The sequence below is a fragment of the Bombus impatiens genome, unplaced genomic scaffold (genome assembly GCF_000188095.3).
Source record: "Bombus impatiens unplaced genomic scaffold, BIMP_2.2 scf_0151, whole genome shotgun sequence".
In the NCBI taxonomy this organism is placed as follows: Eukaryota; Metazoa; Arthropoda; class Insecta; order Hymenoptera; family Apidae; genus Bombus; species Bombus impatiens.
The window spans coordinates 3,013,037-3,030,239 of record NT_176570.1 but is presented as its reverse complement, the minus strand read 5'-3'; the positions used below and the strand labels follow the sequence as shown (position 1 = coordinate 3,030,239).

Genomic DNA, 17,203 nt, shown 5'->3' with positions numbered 1-17,203 from the left:
AATATGTTGTGTAAAATGTTTAAAAGAACTTACAAAAAAATTTTGCCCTTGCCTCACCATTTTCCAATAATGTGAAATACGTAATATCGGTAGTTTCGGCGTTCAAAATACCGGATGTTATAATACGAAGTTGCGGTCCTATCCATTTCTGAATTATTTGTTAGTGTGCGCGCATAGTAAGTACAACAGCCAAGAAATTTCATCCTAGAGGGAGAATCTCAGACATGTGTAAAGAATATGAGTTTAGAGTTATGAGATATCGTCGTGCTACAAATATCTTAAGAAAAAAGTGTGTGAACAGTTTTACAGAAAGTAATAAATTCGTTTCATGACATTTCCATGTAATCTTGTGCCAATTTTGGTGCGGTTCTTGAATACAGTTTCTCTGTGTTACAAAACAAAAGTAAAACTAAAACTCTCTTTTTTAAAATCCGCCACATACCATCGCGTTAAAGTGCATTAACTTATTCGATTAATTATTTACCTTTATTAACAATTTCTCGGTAACTGTGTGATAAGTTCAAAATTCAGACAAAGGTTTCTTGTGTTTCAAATTAGTTTTGCTCGAAATGTGAGAGTAGTCTTAAATTTTGAGGTTTATCTAAGAACTACTTACCTTAACTTCTTTATCAGGTACGCCTCGCGACATCGGAAATTTGAGTAAAATTTTATGGTCTCCATTTCGATTATGTTCCTGCTTCTCACGGAGATTCTATGGGGATTCTACGGAATAGATATTTTCTTGCCTCTGGTTCCTCGTAAATTTGCAACTTTACTTTTGTCGAAAACGACGATCGATAGATTTGTCGTACTTTAGTTTCAAGGAAATTCAACGATAAAGTCGTTCGATGCTGATGGCTTCTCTCGACAAACGCGAGCTGATTCTTAATCCAAGCGATTCGTTGTGATTTTTACATTGCAATGGTATCAGATTTGACAGAGTTCGAAGAAACAGTCAGAACAGCTGGAACGATTTGACTCGTAGAGATATAAAGATTAGAGTGCGTAAGCGAATTGAAACAGTGATGCAGGAATAGAAAGAGGACTCTACGTATATAGTGGCCTCTTGAGTCCTCGTCTAATAACATATACACGTTTGTACAGTAAATATGTAAGTTATAAGTGTAATATCGATCAACGAGCAGCGTCAGTGTGCGTGTCTTATTAGACAATAACAGAAAGAATCTCTATGCAGCGTTCTCTTTCTATTTCCGTATCGCATCCACTTACACGATAATATATGACTCGAGTATATACTCTATCTTTCTACATATCTTTATGACCTGAATAAACGATAACGCTATCTAATCGATTGATTGACGTGATGAATGAACGGTATAACATAGTTGCGGAGTTTTATTTCGTACAATAAGAAATCTTTCTGCTGCAGTCGGCGCTAGAATTTGTTTATTAAGTGAACGAGGTTCTTGTCTTCAAATATCTATTTCGTTATTGACAGAGTAAAATAATCTTATCGAGTAAAGTAGAGGAAAATGTAAATTGAAGCGCGAAATTCGAAATATTTCAACTTGAATAAATAACCAGACAGACGATAGATGAAGCAGGAAAGAAAGTAAAGAATGATGAATTTTCAACACAACACGTACAAAACGTGATATATTTGTATGCAAAAAGAGAACAAAATAAATATTCACAGTATTTCATACAGATTCATTTTATATTTTACATATATCGTGTTTAGCGCTGCTATTCTCTATAGATATGTCTATATATTGTTAAAAAAATAACGCATAATCTATGAGATATAAAACTTATAATAACGTAGAATATCGTAGAATATACAATGTCGTTCAATATACAATTTGCGTGAACTGTTCATCACGCTCTGTCAATACACGCCTCATTCATTTGCATATAGTGAATCATTCGTCGCGGGAAACTCTGACCTTAAGAATCCGGACCTTGCGCAACGAAACGCATTAACATCTACTTGATTCTTTGCAATCATATCACGATTCAATACTTTCGTTACACGCTAACGCAGGAGCGGACCAACAGGCACAGGTCACCGGCGTGAGCGTTCTACAAATGTCAGAGATTACTTTCTCTCGTATCAAACACGAATAACGAACGACGTTTCCCCGTATCGCCGGGGAGCGAGATAGACACACCGGATAATTTCTCGATGATCGGGAACATGAAACTCTGCAAACAAGTGCTTGACATCGCCAAGGACTCGCGGATTCCGCTCTTGACTTTGAACAATGAGTATTAGACGCGCGTGTACGTATAACGTACAGTATCTTTACAAATTTGCGAAATGAAGATTCTATCGCAAATGGCTTGGTGTTCTCACGAAGTTTCGTGTGCTCGAACGAAACTTACGTTTCCTTTAAGTGCTTCGCATGGGAAGCTCGCGTTGAAGAGGAAAACAAAGTGAGAGCTTGTCGATCTCGTCATTAAAAGACGTAAAACGGACAAGACGGAAGAGGAACGAATATAAAGGAGAACACGAGAGAAACGCGAGGAGAAAATCGAGTCAGCAGGGTAGATGCAGTTTCGCGTGCACCGATAAATGCCACCGTTTGTAGTCTGCAACTACCGAAGCGGGCTCGTTTGGGGAGTGTTTTAGGAAATACCTTGGGGAAAAACCGACTGAATTTTAGTTCTCGGCATCTAGACACGCGTGATCGCATCTTTCCTGGAATCACTTCACTTAACGTAATTACTTCGCTTAAGTATGCGCGTGCACAGTCGGTCGATTAATATCGCGCGCCTACTATTTCTTAAATGTGGCTCAACGAAGCCATTCGTTCATGCATATAACTTTGTACTAGCGTCTACCCTGTAAAATTGCGCGTTTGTCTGGTTATTGGAAATAAAAATAGCTGTATGCTGATTCTACAGGATGGTCAATGAGAATACTACTAACAATAAGATATTTCTACGGTCGTCATTTGACTATAATACTAACAAAGGATCGTAAAAATGGTGCATCTACGGGAAAATAATTCGCTCACCCTGAAGGTTCGTTAACACAACAGTTGGAGAGGGAAATGGAAATCAGCCTCGTTTTCGAAAAAGATCGAGCAACACTGTAATCGCGTTCTGAACGTGACACTGGGAACTTTTTCTCAAAGCCTTGTTCCTTTGCTGACCTCGTTGGTCACATCGAGCGAGACGTTCTTGAGTGCATTAAGCTTCTCCATGTAACCGATGTCGATGTGAAGCTTCCCATTATCATCGACGATTCCTTGAAGAGGAGCAGTCTTTTCCGCGGCATTCGCGATCGAGGTCACCGACGAGGAAGCAGTCGCATTCGCTGCGTTTTGCTCGTTCTGTAACCGCGTGCTGCTCGCGTACAATCTTCGTCTTCCCGGGAAGTGTCTGGATATCTTCACCGCTAGTGGATGAAGCAGATGTTGCTCGTACATGTCTTCTTGTGGATTGGCCGTCAACAGACTCACGATAATGCCGACGATCACCGTCGACAGACTTCCTATGAGCGCGTAATACATGTACGTGATGCTATATAAATATTCGAGTGGACCTCTGGCTGATGTTGCCTGGCTCGCGTTAAGTAATGGCACGCTTTGATACTGATTGTTCGTGACGTTGAGCGCAGCGTCCAACAAGCGTTCAGACTGCGTGACCCAAGGAGAGAACGTGTCGTTCTGACAGTTCTCCGTCGACAGAGGAAGCGATTCCGCCTTGTGCATACTGCCGATACTCAAGTGTCCGAAGGTTATCCACAAAGTGGTCACATGGCTGAAGATCATCCCAGCCGCAGCACCTTTCCAGTTGGCACAGGGAACCAACATAGCCAACACAAATACGCCAAGCAACGGACCGGAAGTCGCCGATGTCATCAGCATCGACGACTCGATTACTCCCGACAACATCGCCACGAGAAAGCTCACGCCTATTATCAGCACGCCGTAGATAACGCTGATCGCCTTGATGAGGTGTAGCTGCTGCTTATCTTTCAACTCTCTGAGTGCGGGTATCTGACTGAGGAAGTCCTCGAACGTGACCGTGGCTAGAGAGTTGAGGTTCGACACCGCCAAGGTGAGCGCGCTGTTGAATAGAGTAGCCATCACGAGACCCAACAAACCGGGAAAGTTAAGGAACTTGTCTTCCACGTAGAACGGCACGATCTCGTCGAATTTCGAGATGTATCCTAGTGTGAGAGGATCGCAGTCCGCGTAGTTAGCAAAGATTACCATGCCAACCACCCAGGAGAGAGAGAACAAGATGAAGATTATCGGCATGTTGGCTAACATGGTCCTAAAAGAAGCACGAGATATTTTTCCATTAGGATGTGAACAGCCTGAGTATAATGGTAAAAGTTCCTGTTCGCAATTTATTCATTGCTCGTCATTCGATGGACTTTTATTTTCTACCTGCAACTCGTGCAAAACCGATTCGGGGTAGATCTTACGAGCGAGGAACGTCATTAGATACATACACGGTCGACTTGATACTGTTGACCTTAGCTAGAGAACCAGTATCTGCTCCTAAAAGTTTGGCCCGCTGCCATTTAATTCCAGTCCGGGTGCCAGGCGGAGGGCTCATTGATTATGTGGTAACGAGGAGTGCGGAGAAAATTTCACGAATCAGAAAACGGTAAGCCGATACGAACTGCATGAAAATCTGCTCTGCTACCAAGGGGTTTTCGACGTTCGTAAATTTTAAATGTTTTATTTCACGAGATATGTAGGATTATTTACGTTTACGATCGGAGCTCTCATTCTCGCGACGAATCTCGGTAAAATCCCAATCGAAAGAGGAAAAAGTATCGTTGGATTTCGGACGAATTTCAAACGGTTATCCGTTCTGTGCGCGGACGTCCTAGAACAAAACAGCGACGTCGTTTTTCTTTCGCACGTTCTCACAATAAAAACTTTATCAATGCTGCTCGAAATTGCGTAATAAAGTGACAAATCGTTGGTAGTTTCGGATCGCTCGCTCGCACGCGGTTATACTCTAATAAAAATCCATACGGGAAAACATTTTTATCGCGAAGAGAGAACGCGTAACCATGGCCGCGATTATATTCTAATAAAAGTCCATTTCGGCGGGGCTTTTTATCGCAGCTACACCGATGCGTCGCTGTTCGGATTTATGCTCTAATAAAACGTCCGCGAGCATGGAATGCCAACGCGTGTCCTCGTCGATGTTTCGTTCGAAAAAGGGAGAGATAAATTGCCTCTGAAATCGGCTGTTCGTTTGTTTCATTTTTCCCCTGTACGGTAACACGACGGGACGGGTTATGCTTTTCACAAATGTCACTTGTTCATTTCGCGAAACGTCACCAGAGATCTTTTCGCGTTTCGATCGTCGGTTATATAATCGACCATCCTGTACGGTTTCCTCGTTTCGAATCATTCGGAATTAACTTTCTTATCCCAAAGGAAGGATGAAAAGAAGTTCGCAAATTACTTTCGGCGGGAAGAAGTCCGCTTTTCATCGCAGGTGTTCGGCGATGAAAAACGGAGTTATCGCGTCACCAGATGAAAAGAAGCGGCTGTGGTTCTTAAACGGCAGCGGATACTACAATTTCCTAGAAATTATTTATAGCCTTTTTGACTTACAGATGATTCTATGCGAGTTAGATAAATGTTCTGCTGCATATCTTAGCTTTTTTAAATAACAGGCTTACACACACGCCATTAACGCGTTTTACGCTCGATGTTTATTCCAATTGGATGCAGTTAAAAAATGACACCGATATGAAAAATCGACGAGCGAAAGTAAGCAACGCTGTTGTTTGTCCGGTGTTTCGATAAACGAGGAGAAGGACCGATTAATGGACAATCATAAGTAAGAATAACAGCCAGACGACTGTAACAATTTGCATAATGCGAAGTGACTGGTTATCACGTGCTGTCACGCGACTCATGCAGCCGGATCATAATAATAATTTAGTAAGATAACCAACGCAGCGGCAGGCAAAAATTGCGTCTCTGGCAGCGTGACGATGACTCATTTCACCATTTGTGATTGACCTTTTAATTAAAAAGTCAGACTTCGATTGCTTCGATCGATAAAGAAAGAGTGAAAGAACGTGCAAAAAAGATAGAATACAAAGCTAGGAAGAACTGAAAAAAGAAGGAAAGAAAACTAGACATGGTCGGCCGGACAGAGATCACCCCCGGAAGGATTCCCCTGCTCCTCGTCTAGCTCCAGGGGAAACAGTCGATTCCGTGTACACGTCGACTAAGTGATCCGCAAACTTTCGACTCGTACTCCTGTCGCTTCGATTTTGGGGATACAGAATGAATCCCAATTCTCATCGGATCTCCCTCACCGGTGATTTTCTCGATTGTTCGGCGGAAAGCCACTCCAAGGGGCCAGAAGTAACGCGAGGAATGGCGATGGCAAAATATTACGACAAATTCAACTTGTGAAATTTACTTTCTCTTCTTTTTATCTATCAGTTGGAAACTTCCTTTTTTCGTAGAATTTTAATAAACGTTTCCTTATTGGCAGACCTCTTCCATGACACGAATTTTAGCATTGCACGTTGTAACACGCGGCGTTATCTACGCGACACTTGTTTACATATCTGTCGCGTAAAATGCTAATTCTGTGCGTGCCTCGAAGTAGTATGGGCAACTTCTGTATTCACGAACTTTGCCCTACATATCGTGTAATTTTTGCTGAAATTGCAGAAACTTCGAGGCAGATTTCGAATAATCGATGCTCGGAAATTTCGTAATTTTTACCGAGGTAGAACATTCGTAACTTCATTTGAGAAATTATTTCCTCTCAAAATTATCGGCAAGGTACGAAAAATGTTCTATAAATATGCGAATTTCTAAAAAAGGTTGGTAAGGTCGAATAAAAGAAATTACTCACTTTATGACTTTCCGTTGACTAGTCATGCTACAGTATCGTTGCACAAAGTTCTGCTGGCAGCCAAAGATGGACAGGCTCATGAATAATTGACCCAAGGTTGCTGACAGAGTCGTCACTCGGAGGGTGGGATCCAAATCTGTGCTGAAATCAGAGACCGGCCCTATTGACTCAATAGAAATTGAAGTAGCAGTCGATCAAAAGTGTTCTCGTTTTCAAAACGCTCGACGTTATAGGTTTAACTTGGAGAGAAACGCGTCGAGCTGTTTTTCACTAAAAATGCACCGAAGCAAACACGGATTTGGGCTAATTCGATAGGGACCCACGGTTGTAATTCGAGGTTACGTTGTTCCTTCTCCAATGCCTCGCTTCGCGAGACGAGTGTTTTGAATTAGAGTTACGCGATGAATGTCTCGTAATCTTATTGCTGCTCTTAGCTAGATGTTGCTATAACGTCGACAGAGGATCGATTGTTCAGAGTCAACGTTAAAATAATAAAACCATGTGAACATCCCCTTCGAACTAACGCCGATTTATTATTCGGTTAGATCATACGGATATTTCGTACGAAACGTGACACAGTTTCAAGCTCGCGAGATCGTCGATAAATGTCCAATAAAATAAAGTGTGAAATTCACCTGATTTTAATCCCTAATAGCCTACTTAATTTCGGCACCTAGATAATCGATTTATATTTGTACTTACTTGAAGAAATCTAATCGACCACGTTCGTACGTCACGTTCAAAATCTTATCAGGTCCGATATCAGCGGAACCCTTAGCGATTATCACGAGCGAAACGCCGATCATCGTCACTCCTTGTATGACATCCGAGAGGATGGCTGCTTTCAAACCACCCTGCGAATAAAAAGACGAGCATTTTCGTTTGTAGTCTGCAATATTCGTTGATTCGAGTTTGTTTGCGGAGAGCAACTGCAGATTATTAAAGGACGCGTAAATGAATTCGAGAATGGGAACGTATTGATATAAGCAAGGCCATATAAAGCGGTAGATTTTCACACTTATGGCTCGTCACCGCTGTTCGTGTATGTTTTACGATCGCGCGTATCGTATTTACGATCCTCTCTACTGGAAATGCATCACGAACAGGGACGAATAGTCTGCTTCCTCGGATCGCGAATAATTGATGGGACGAAAATGCGGCGGACATCCTGAGGACGATTTAAATGTTTCAGTCTCTACGCGGAAAATCATCGGTCCTTGGAAACGTTCTTCTCCGTTTGCATCGCCGCGTTACAGTAGAATCATGCTAGTCGATGAACTTTTGTTCTCGAATGAATATTTATGAGGTCACAAGTAACGAGGTTTTTCTGAGAGTTGAGTTTAAAACAATGGAACTCGTCACCATCGGTCTTTTATAAAAGGGGAATGGAAAGCTTAATAGGAAAGTGACGACAATTGTAGAAAATGAGCGAAATACTTCACTATGTTGCAGATGTTTATGCAAATTTACATTTTTATGAATATTAGTAAAGAAATAGAATCTATCTAGAATAGAATAGAATCATTATTCTTTCAGCCTTTAATTGCTATAAATATAATGGTACAGTATTTTTGTATATTAGTATGTACATTCTGTACTCTTCTGGACATTTAAATTTTCCATAAAAACATCAACAGTCTATCTATCACTGGTTAATTTCCGTCAGATTTTGTTTTCATAAGAAAGAAATCTCATTACTTATGAGATAACCTAATATAACTTGAAACGATATCATTTATTTTCGAAAATATTTCAGTCGAATATTTGTATTCTATTTTTCTGTACCGTTCTGTAAGTTAGATAAAACATTCTTTTGTAATTTTAATAGGATATTCAACCTCTTGGTTACATGTAATAGGACATTACGATACGCTTAACGTTTCATTTTTATGATTCTCGAAAATCATTATCCGAAGCTTTTACGTTTAATATCAAACTTACCATAACGCTGAAGACGACGGATATCGAGGTGATCCCCAAGATACTGGCCCAGTACGGCAAGCCAATCACAGCCTTCAGAGCGACGCAAGGCGTGAATATCGTGACGGCCAAGTTCAACAGGCTACGTATCACGTACGAGAAGCTCGCGAGGCATCTGACTAGCTTCGAGTTGAACCTGGTGGATTAGCATAATTACAAGAGGTCTATTCTCCGACACGGCCGGACATAATCGTTAAACGCGAGAGTAGTTTCAAGGTTCATAGGAAAAATCAAACTCTAAAAACTATCTGAAACAATCGTTTCTATTTAAAGAAAGAGTCTAGAAAGGTTCGCAGTATCGCGAAAAAGAGGAGAAGAGTGGGGATTATATCATGGCTGGTACACGTAAATTGAAAATGTAAAGCAGCTTGATTTCGGCGAAGCAAACGACGATATCGAGCTTCTCGAGCATCGTGTACACGGTGAATTTAAATTTTTCCATGATCCGTCACGTGTCCGCGTGATTTCGATGCGAAACGCCACGAAGTCGAGGCGTTCTTATTTCGGGGAGAAAAAGCTGATGCTACTGGTATTCCGTTTAGACGACAGAATCTACTAACTTCCTCGGTCATCGATTATTTCGATATATTTTCGAAATATGAAATTTACATGAAACAAGTACATCGGTTGCTTCCTCGTGGCATCAAATTTTCCATCCAACAAAGGAAGAGATGTTTTCTTTCGCGAGAATTCGAATTTGCAAGATACAATATACAAGCTAGCGTTTCTCAACGTATATTCTCACGAATATCGCGAAATAACACGATTCTCGCAGATAATTACCTCATATCTAGATACTGATAGACTGACGTGATGCCGAGGCTGTAGTAAACAGGGACGAAGATGAAGCACACGATGGGATACGCGAGCAGCATACCATAGATGGTCTCCCACATGGCGCTACCTCTGTAATACAGCTCTGACGGATAGCCAAGGAAAGATCGGACACCAAGGGTGCCACGGGCGATGGACAACATCATGGCGCCCATCGAGACGTTTCCGGTGGCGAATACATAGTCCGCTTTGGTGGTCTCCTTTCGACGGCCACGAAATTTGCCCCATAGCGGAATGACAAACGCGGCGATGATACAGCCGACGAACACCAGATAGTCAATCACCATGGACGACGCGCCGATCGTCATCCTGGGCTCTCCTGCGGGGCCGTTTCTTCCTGTACTATCGAGTCCTTTCTGGTAGCGGAAAATAAGAGCGTGTCAATGCTATCGACGTAGATCGAGCTTATCCTGAACGACCTCGTGTTTGAATCTACCCGCGGAACAATCTCGAGTTTAGTTATGTTTACAGGTGTCGCGCTCGATTCCCTTCGACACCTTGGCCAGTGAATGCCGAGAGCTCGGAACGATCGTTGCGTGACAAGACGATTCGCGTCGCGTTCACGCGTTTCTCAAGCTAGAATTTTCGAACGTTTTACGACGTGGTCATAAACGTACACGTGTTGCGTGTTCGTGGCGAGTGTCGCGATGCTTCGCGAGTCTGTATCGAGTAGCGATAGAAGATTGATGTGATCCGATGCGATCGGAACGGCAGCGCGTACTCTGACTGAACGCAGTCCGTAAACCACTTCACGTTATTATGTTCGGGACGAGGAGCGAGATAGAGCTATCCGCAGCGATAGAGCGACGAACATCAACTCGAGACTATCTTCCGGCAAGTGCGAGGAAAGGGGTAAGGGTAACAGAGTGGAAGGGACTAGTAAGACACTGCCAAAGCTTTTTCTTATCTTCTATCGCTTTATTGTTTATCGGCGTTTGCACACCGCATTAGGCTCCTCGTTTGTTCACTTACGTTATTTGTTTACCGATTCGATTCATAATGATTCTTCTGAAATTAATAATCCTATTCGTAATTCTGTCTAAACGACTGTTTAACGCTGATTTAAATCAACTAGCAATCGTTTGTGCCACGTGAGTCAGGTATTCGGATTCTTTGCGTTTAGAAGACCGAGAGCTTAGAAACTTGCTTGTTTAAGAGCTTGTAGCAGCATTTAATGCATAATAAGTCAGTAAATCTCACTTTGTTTGCAGTTACTTAGAAATTAAACGCAGATGTGGTGTTGTCGTGTAGTATTCCAAATTGTATGTACAATAGTACAGGGATTATTAGAATAACTGGTCTTTGATAATCAAAATTTAAGGAGGAAGTGAAAATTATCGAATGTGGAGCTTTCCTCCCGGTAAAGCAAATATTTTGTTTATGATATTTGTATTCTTGCAGATTTATTAATTATCGAGGACGTAATTATCTTTGATATATTTAGTCAAGGAAAACTTTATATGTACGTATATCGTGACGCATCGATCACAAAAAAGAAGTAGAATCACTTAACTTTTCAAGATAAGAAATTATCATTAGAATATTTATATCGCTTGCTGAAAATGAACGCGAGAGAACCAAATAGAAAGGAAGAGTCAACAACGTAATCTTGAAGAATATTTAATGTCTTGAAAAAATCACTTTCTTTGACTTAACCCACTTTCCTATTTTACTACAAATTTGTATATTCTTTCACGTTATTATACTTACGCTATTCTTATCCTTGTAGAAAAAGTTACAATCTCATTATCAGAATCGTGTCACCTCGAATCGATCGCTATTGACAAAAAAATTTCCTTGGCGGGCAAGCGAGAGAATTCTCTCCGTTAATTTTTTTTTCTTTGCAATTTTATCGAATACATTCCATGCAGTTTAGAGACGCGTAATCCGAGTTATCGATCCTTGTCACGGCTCCACAAACTCGCTATTGTCTCGTTGATTTTCGGAAATCAGGAAATATTCCATTGGACGTTGTTCCATCGACATACCTGCGTACACTCGCGAATATCCTCGAGCCTCGACTCTCGTTTCCGCAGTTACAATGCGAAATCAATTGCAAGCTATTTATCGTGCTGCGTTTAACCCATTTCGCCCGAGCAATCGAACGGTCGGCCGCTCCGAACCACGTTCCTCGCGAGAATATTTCGTATGCGGATCAGGAATTCTTTAACCGGAATTGTTTCTTCGTTTAAAACAAATGGGACAGTACGAATTTCTTTATTGAGTTATAGTAACGTCGCTTGTTCTCTGCAGACTTGATAAACAAACGTGAATCAATTGCAGAAATTATTTGGAGAGAGATAAATTAAAAGATCGAGATTTTTTCTTATGTAATTTATCTCTGGTAAAAAATACGCACGTTTACGCAGATTACGTTTCTGCGGATAGAGGAGAAACGGAGTTATCATGCATTTTAACCCGTAATTAAAATTTAGAATCCCGGATGTTTTCTACTTATATCGACACGATTATTCTCCTTCTATAAATTACGTACGAGAACTTTCGTTCGTACGCACGTAATTCGCTTTAGGGTTATCAAAGATCTCGTTGAATTTTTGCCGATTCTCCTATTGCGTCTACCCCGCGCGTTTTCTGGCGATCAAGCTCGCCGAAACTTTACGAATTATGTAAATAACGATAGAGGCGTGCATAGATATAACGCAACTGGAATCATCTGCTCCAGTTCAGCTGATACGTCGGCCTCGGTGTCATAAATAAGGCAATAAATACCGCTGCTGGCATGTGACACACGAGCCACTTGTTTTCTGCGTGCCTATCGAAACTCGTTCGCTCGTGACAATTAATCCAACAGCGATGGACGAATCATCGAACAGCCGTAGAACATGAAACGGACACAGAAAACTAGATGCATCATCCTCTAGCTAATCGTATCTAACTCGGGCCAGTGACCCTGCAGCTTTCTAAATCCTAACCTCGATTTTTTCCGATCTACCTCAACTTTAAATTGAGTCGCGTTTGGTCTTGAAATCTCTTGCTTCTCTCTCTCATATTCTCTCTCTTTACTCTACTAGATTCTTTTCGAAGGAAAGGTTTTTTCGGCTTTAATCGCTCAGTTTGAAGCCACGTCGCTACTCGTCGACGCGCCCCGGTGAAATCACAAGGGAAGGAACGAGCTACTTGTACGGTCGAGCCAAGTGGCGCAGCCACCGTGAAACGCACGGCGCCGCAGTCAATTTCATTCGCTCGTCCTTGTCGTCTGCAGGTATCAAGAGAGCCACCGCCTTCCTTCCCTATACCAAGATCAGGCGGCTGCCTTCTACTTAGATACGTGACACCCAGCCATGCTGCGGCGCCGACACCGCGGAAATTTCCCTGAAAAACTCTAATCTGTCGACGTCTGACTCGTCCCATTCGTTTCCCCTTCGCTCTCTGTCGCCAAACTACTGTGCACGAATGGAGACGAACGTGTGAAGGGAACCAGACGAACACTTATCAGTATGTCTTTAGGTAGCTGAGAAATTCAGGTCGAGGACGTAATTAGTTTCGTGAGGTGTTGATTGTATCTGAAGGTGTGTTTGAACGTTCTTGGTAGCACACGAGCGACAGTTTCTGGAATAAAAGTAATTTCTAGAATAGAGATGGTACATATACATATCTTTTTATATGTACATATATATATATATATATGTATATACATATATATATATGTACATATATATGTATATATATATATATATATATATATATGTATATATATACATATGTTCTTGGAATTATTTTATCGATTTGTAAATGTAAATTCCGCGACTGACAATTTGGGAGATTCATACGAATGTCAATTGCATAATTCATCGAGGGATTTCTGCGATATTCTTTTTTTGATAAATGTTGCGTCAGCGTGACAGATGTAATTACACGTGAGTCAATTGGAATCTTCGGTCGACGTACAATGGCTTGTCACGTGAATATTGAATAACATAATTGATCATCACGCCATCAAGGGTCTTCGCCGATTTGCATTCGACCAGTTCACTTCTCTTCGTTTAAGATGCAGAAATGATATATAATTATCGCGTTTACACGACTACATACAGAACTGAAATATGCCATAGTCTCCAGAAACCTAGCTTTTTTTCACAACTTTTTCATCTTCCATCGTACGGAGCGTTGTTCCCGTATCGCCACGCGTTACTTAACGCGCGTTCAAGAACAATGCGGGTCGCATAATGCAAAGGAAACGTCAAATGTTGACGAAAGACTCGGTGACGGTAGTGTTTTTAGCCAATGGCTATACTAACGTTGGAAGCTTTTTCGTACCGTGCACTTTGAAACAATGAGCCCGTGACGTTTCCTCTTTATACGCATTTCTATCTGCCAGTGTCTCATTCCGTTCCATGGCCTTCGACGCCTTGTCTAGAATCCCACCCCGAACATTTTGTCCGGACGTAAAAACCTCTTACATTCTACGTAAAAACCAAGAAAACTTTACGCTTCCTCTGATAAAGTAGCATTTCGTGCCATATATTTTTCTCTCCGTAGAACGAGGGATTTTTTTTTTATAATCCACTGCATTCAGGAAATCTCGAGAGCACGTTTGAAATCTGGAGAATCTTAATCCCTGCCATGAAAAGCATCTTGCGAGCCGCGCTTCCTTGGAGCTGAATCCCAATCCATTTCCCTCTTTCACAGAAATCAGATTTATAAATTCAGGAGCAAGGTGTGGCTCGCTTAAAACGTAGGTCGAGGCTGGACAAGAAATTAACCGTGACAGGTGAAATCGCGGAAATTACGACGAAAAGTTCTCGATGTTTGATCGTGTACGTGAGATATTAGGAAAATCCCAAAGACGTCACAGTGTTGCGGATCTTTGGAACCGAAGCTAATTGTAAAATCAATTTGCAAGGAACAAAGGCGGATAACATCCTTCCATCGTCAACTTCAGCGAACGGAGAGGGTGGATGTCTGTTTTATGGAAGCGAGATGACGGCTGGAAACGGTGATAAATTTCTCTTATTCCGTAAACAGCGATAGTGACAACATTTAACAAGCTTTTCGTGAAGAAAGGCACGTAGGATTCAAACGCTAGCATGTGATTGCCGGTTATTTCGCAACGCGCGATTAACCGAGATCTTACGAGACACTGCCCAATTTATCAACGACGGTATACCCAGAGCTCGCGCAAGAAGAATTTCGTTTACCTAGCACGCGTCTCGTTTCAAAATCTTTTTGGACGCTTGACGATCGTGAATGACACCGTTCGAATTACGAGGAGCGGTACTTAATTAGATCGTTAGAGAGGATCGTTAGCGAAGAAATTTTCCACAGTTTCTTATCGATGGTGTCAAGAGTCATGGGCAAACAACGTTAGAAAGATTATACTTGTTACGTGGTTTTTATTCGGTATAAGCATCGAAAAAACCAGTAAAAAAATTCCCTTGTGGTTATCACGAATGGCAGCTTCGCGTAGATTTAACGATCTCAATTTAACTGATTGCTCGTTATCAACAGCCGCCGGCTAGTATGATTAATTCGTTGGTAGAAGAAACTACTTACGTGGAGGGGAGAGCACGTGCTTCGAGTTCACGGAAGCTGATCGATCACGAGAACGGTTGTCACGAGACAAACAATTGGTAGACCGCGAATTAAATCGACGTCTCGATGCTAGCCGGCTCTCGGAGAGCGGCAAATCCATTGCGACCTATCGGGGCCGGGGAGCGGATGCAAATTTATTCGCGACGCGTGATTCCGATCAGCCGGGGCCAATGAAATTTTTATCGGACCGACCGTGACGGATCGCTGCTTTTGGAACTTTTGTTCTTCTCGAAATTTCTTGAGCAACGAAAAAACGCGTTGAAAATCCAATCGCTTCGAAATATCGAAATCTTTTGTTCAAAATCTATTTCTAAAGATATTTTAGGTTCGAACTCGATCGACCGACACAAGTTTTTTTTTTACCTCCTGCTCGATGAACCAGCCATCGATCGAAGTATTTCCTATTCCTTTAAATAGCTGATCGACCGAAAATCGTTTAACGGCATTACGACGTTTTTCTGGAATTTTTCACGGGAAAATTGCTTTCGCCGAACGATGATCGACGGTTCCGGCGCGATAGGGAAAGCTGCACCTCGCTGCCTACCGATAAACTCGACGCGATACAGCTACACGGTGTCTTTTTCTTTTTCAGCCTCCACTTCGTGTGCACTTCGCCGACCTGTAACAAGAAGGACCTTCTACTTTGCTGATATCGATGCACTTCGTGGATTTATGAACGATCTACAAAGTAATTGTGCAGCGAAGCGGTAACGCGATGGTTGATGAAAGCTGGGACTTTTCGAAGAGACAAAGTTGAAGCGCGAATTTGACAAGAAAGGAAACGCTCTGCATTATCCGTCGATCGTTAACGCTATGACGATCGTTTAGTTTCACGCCAACAATGGATAAGATATGATTTTTGTTATTTGTAAGAAAATTTAACGACTTTGAATATTTCTCGCTAGTCATCATAACGTTAATAACCATTACGATTATTGTATCAGAAGACTCGAGAAATGTTAGAGAAACGATGAAGAATCTCGATCGATTTCAATAGCATGCAAAGTTTCGCAAGAGTTATTATGAAAATTTGATAAAACTGAACAAGCTTTCTGTTGGAAGATGCGAGAACGACTAACGAAAGAAGAATAAATTGAATGATAAAAGAGTTTACTGGAAGCATCCATGAATCAATTATACGACCGAGGCATTTGATACGATTCTATAACGTTTCGCTTTTGGACATTCGTTTCCCAGCTATTACGGCTGGCCGAACGTTGCGGTTCAATCGTAAATGGCGATTGCTTGCAAATTTAATTGAAGTTTTCATCGAGCGCAGCTTTTCAAATTATTGCGTTTCTATAGTGTCATATATGGAGGGAAAGAGATGAAGAATAAAAAAAGGAAAGGAAAAAAGGATCTCCGCTGTAAATACGATAGCTTGGGTCTTTTCGTCGCGATTCGATTCTCGAGGAATCGTATTCAACGAGACGAATATAATGAACCGTGACAACCCGAAATAACATTGCGTAAAAAGCAATCCTCCGAGACGGTCGATCTGTTTCTTTTATCCCGTCTGCTCTGTTCAGCAGCAACGCGAACGAACAGAAACTTGTGACGTACGAGTCGCGATACAAATTCGCGTCTCATGAAATTTTCATTACCGATTGATTTCTCGCTTGGTAGCCGATTTACAAATCGAGTATTAAAATGCGCTCTGGAACAGTCGCGTTTTCACCGACAGACAAATATATCCCTTCTATCCGTTCCTTTTAACATCGTCGAAACAGAGATTTCCGCATTCGCCAAGGATTTCCCAAGGGGCTAATCGTTTCTCGATTAGTACGGTGACTACTTATGAATCGTCGTACGTGAAAAGGACTGTTTAATTCACGATTATTCGGAAGAGATTTCGAGTTCGACGATGGTTTCGGTGACTCCATAGAAAAATTCTCGCATGACGAGCATCAGCGATAACGGTATTGTAATTGGTAGCCGGAGATTAACGATAAACTATATCAGCTGCTCCGGCCTTTGCCAGCACGGATTGTATGCATATTGCATGAGCTTCGGT

General features: G+C 41.7%; 1 protein-coding gene and 1 long non-coding RNA gene across 2 annotated transcripts; one reads left to right on the top strand and one right to left on the bottom strand.

The window, feature by feature from the left end:
- Nucleotides 1-1,584: 1,584 nt before the first annotated feature.
- On the bottom strand, nucleotides 1,585-10,372 carry LOC117151119 (sodium-coupled monocarboxylate transporter 1-like). The gene is made up of 5 exons (XM_033319364.1): nucleotides 9,586-10,372; nucleotides 8,764-8,938; nucleotides 7,525-7,676; nucleotides 6,823-6,963; nucleotides 1,585-4,248 (listed from the first exon to the last, which is right to left on the bottom strand). The coding sequence occupies exons 1-5, from the start codon at nucleotides 9,942-9,944 to the stop codon at nucleotides 3,096-3,098; spliced, it is 1,980 nt and encodes a 659-aa protein (XP_033175255.1). The 5' UTR covers nucleotides 9,945-10,372; the 3' UTR covers nucleotides 1,585-3,095.
- On the top strand, nucleotides 10,143-16,852 carry LOC117151332. The gene is made up of 2 exons (XR_004461166.1): nucleotides 10,143-10,488; nucleotides 15,782-16,852. It is a non-coding gene; the product is annotated as an uncharacterized LOC117151332 (long non-coding RNA).
- The last annotated feature ends 351 nt before the right edge of the window (nucleotides 16,853-17,203 follow it).

Bases quoted from the DNA above. Each gene is read 5' to 3' on its own strand.
- LOC117151119 (XM_033319364.1), bottom strand. From the start codon at position 9,944: ATGACGATCGGCGCGTCGTCCATGGTGATTGACTATCTGGTGTTCGTC. The intron at 8,939-9,585 runs GTAATTATCTGC...CTAATCCACCAG, and splicing joins TATCAGTATCTAGATATGAG to GTTCAACTCGAAGCTAGTCA. The intron at 7,677-8,763 runs GTAAGTTTGATA...TTTTATTCGCAG, and splicing joins CCGTCGTCTTCAGCGTTATG to GGTGGTTTGAAAGCAGCCAT.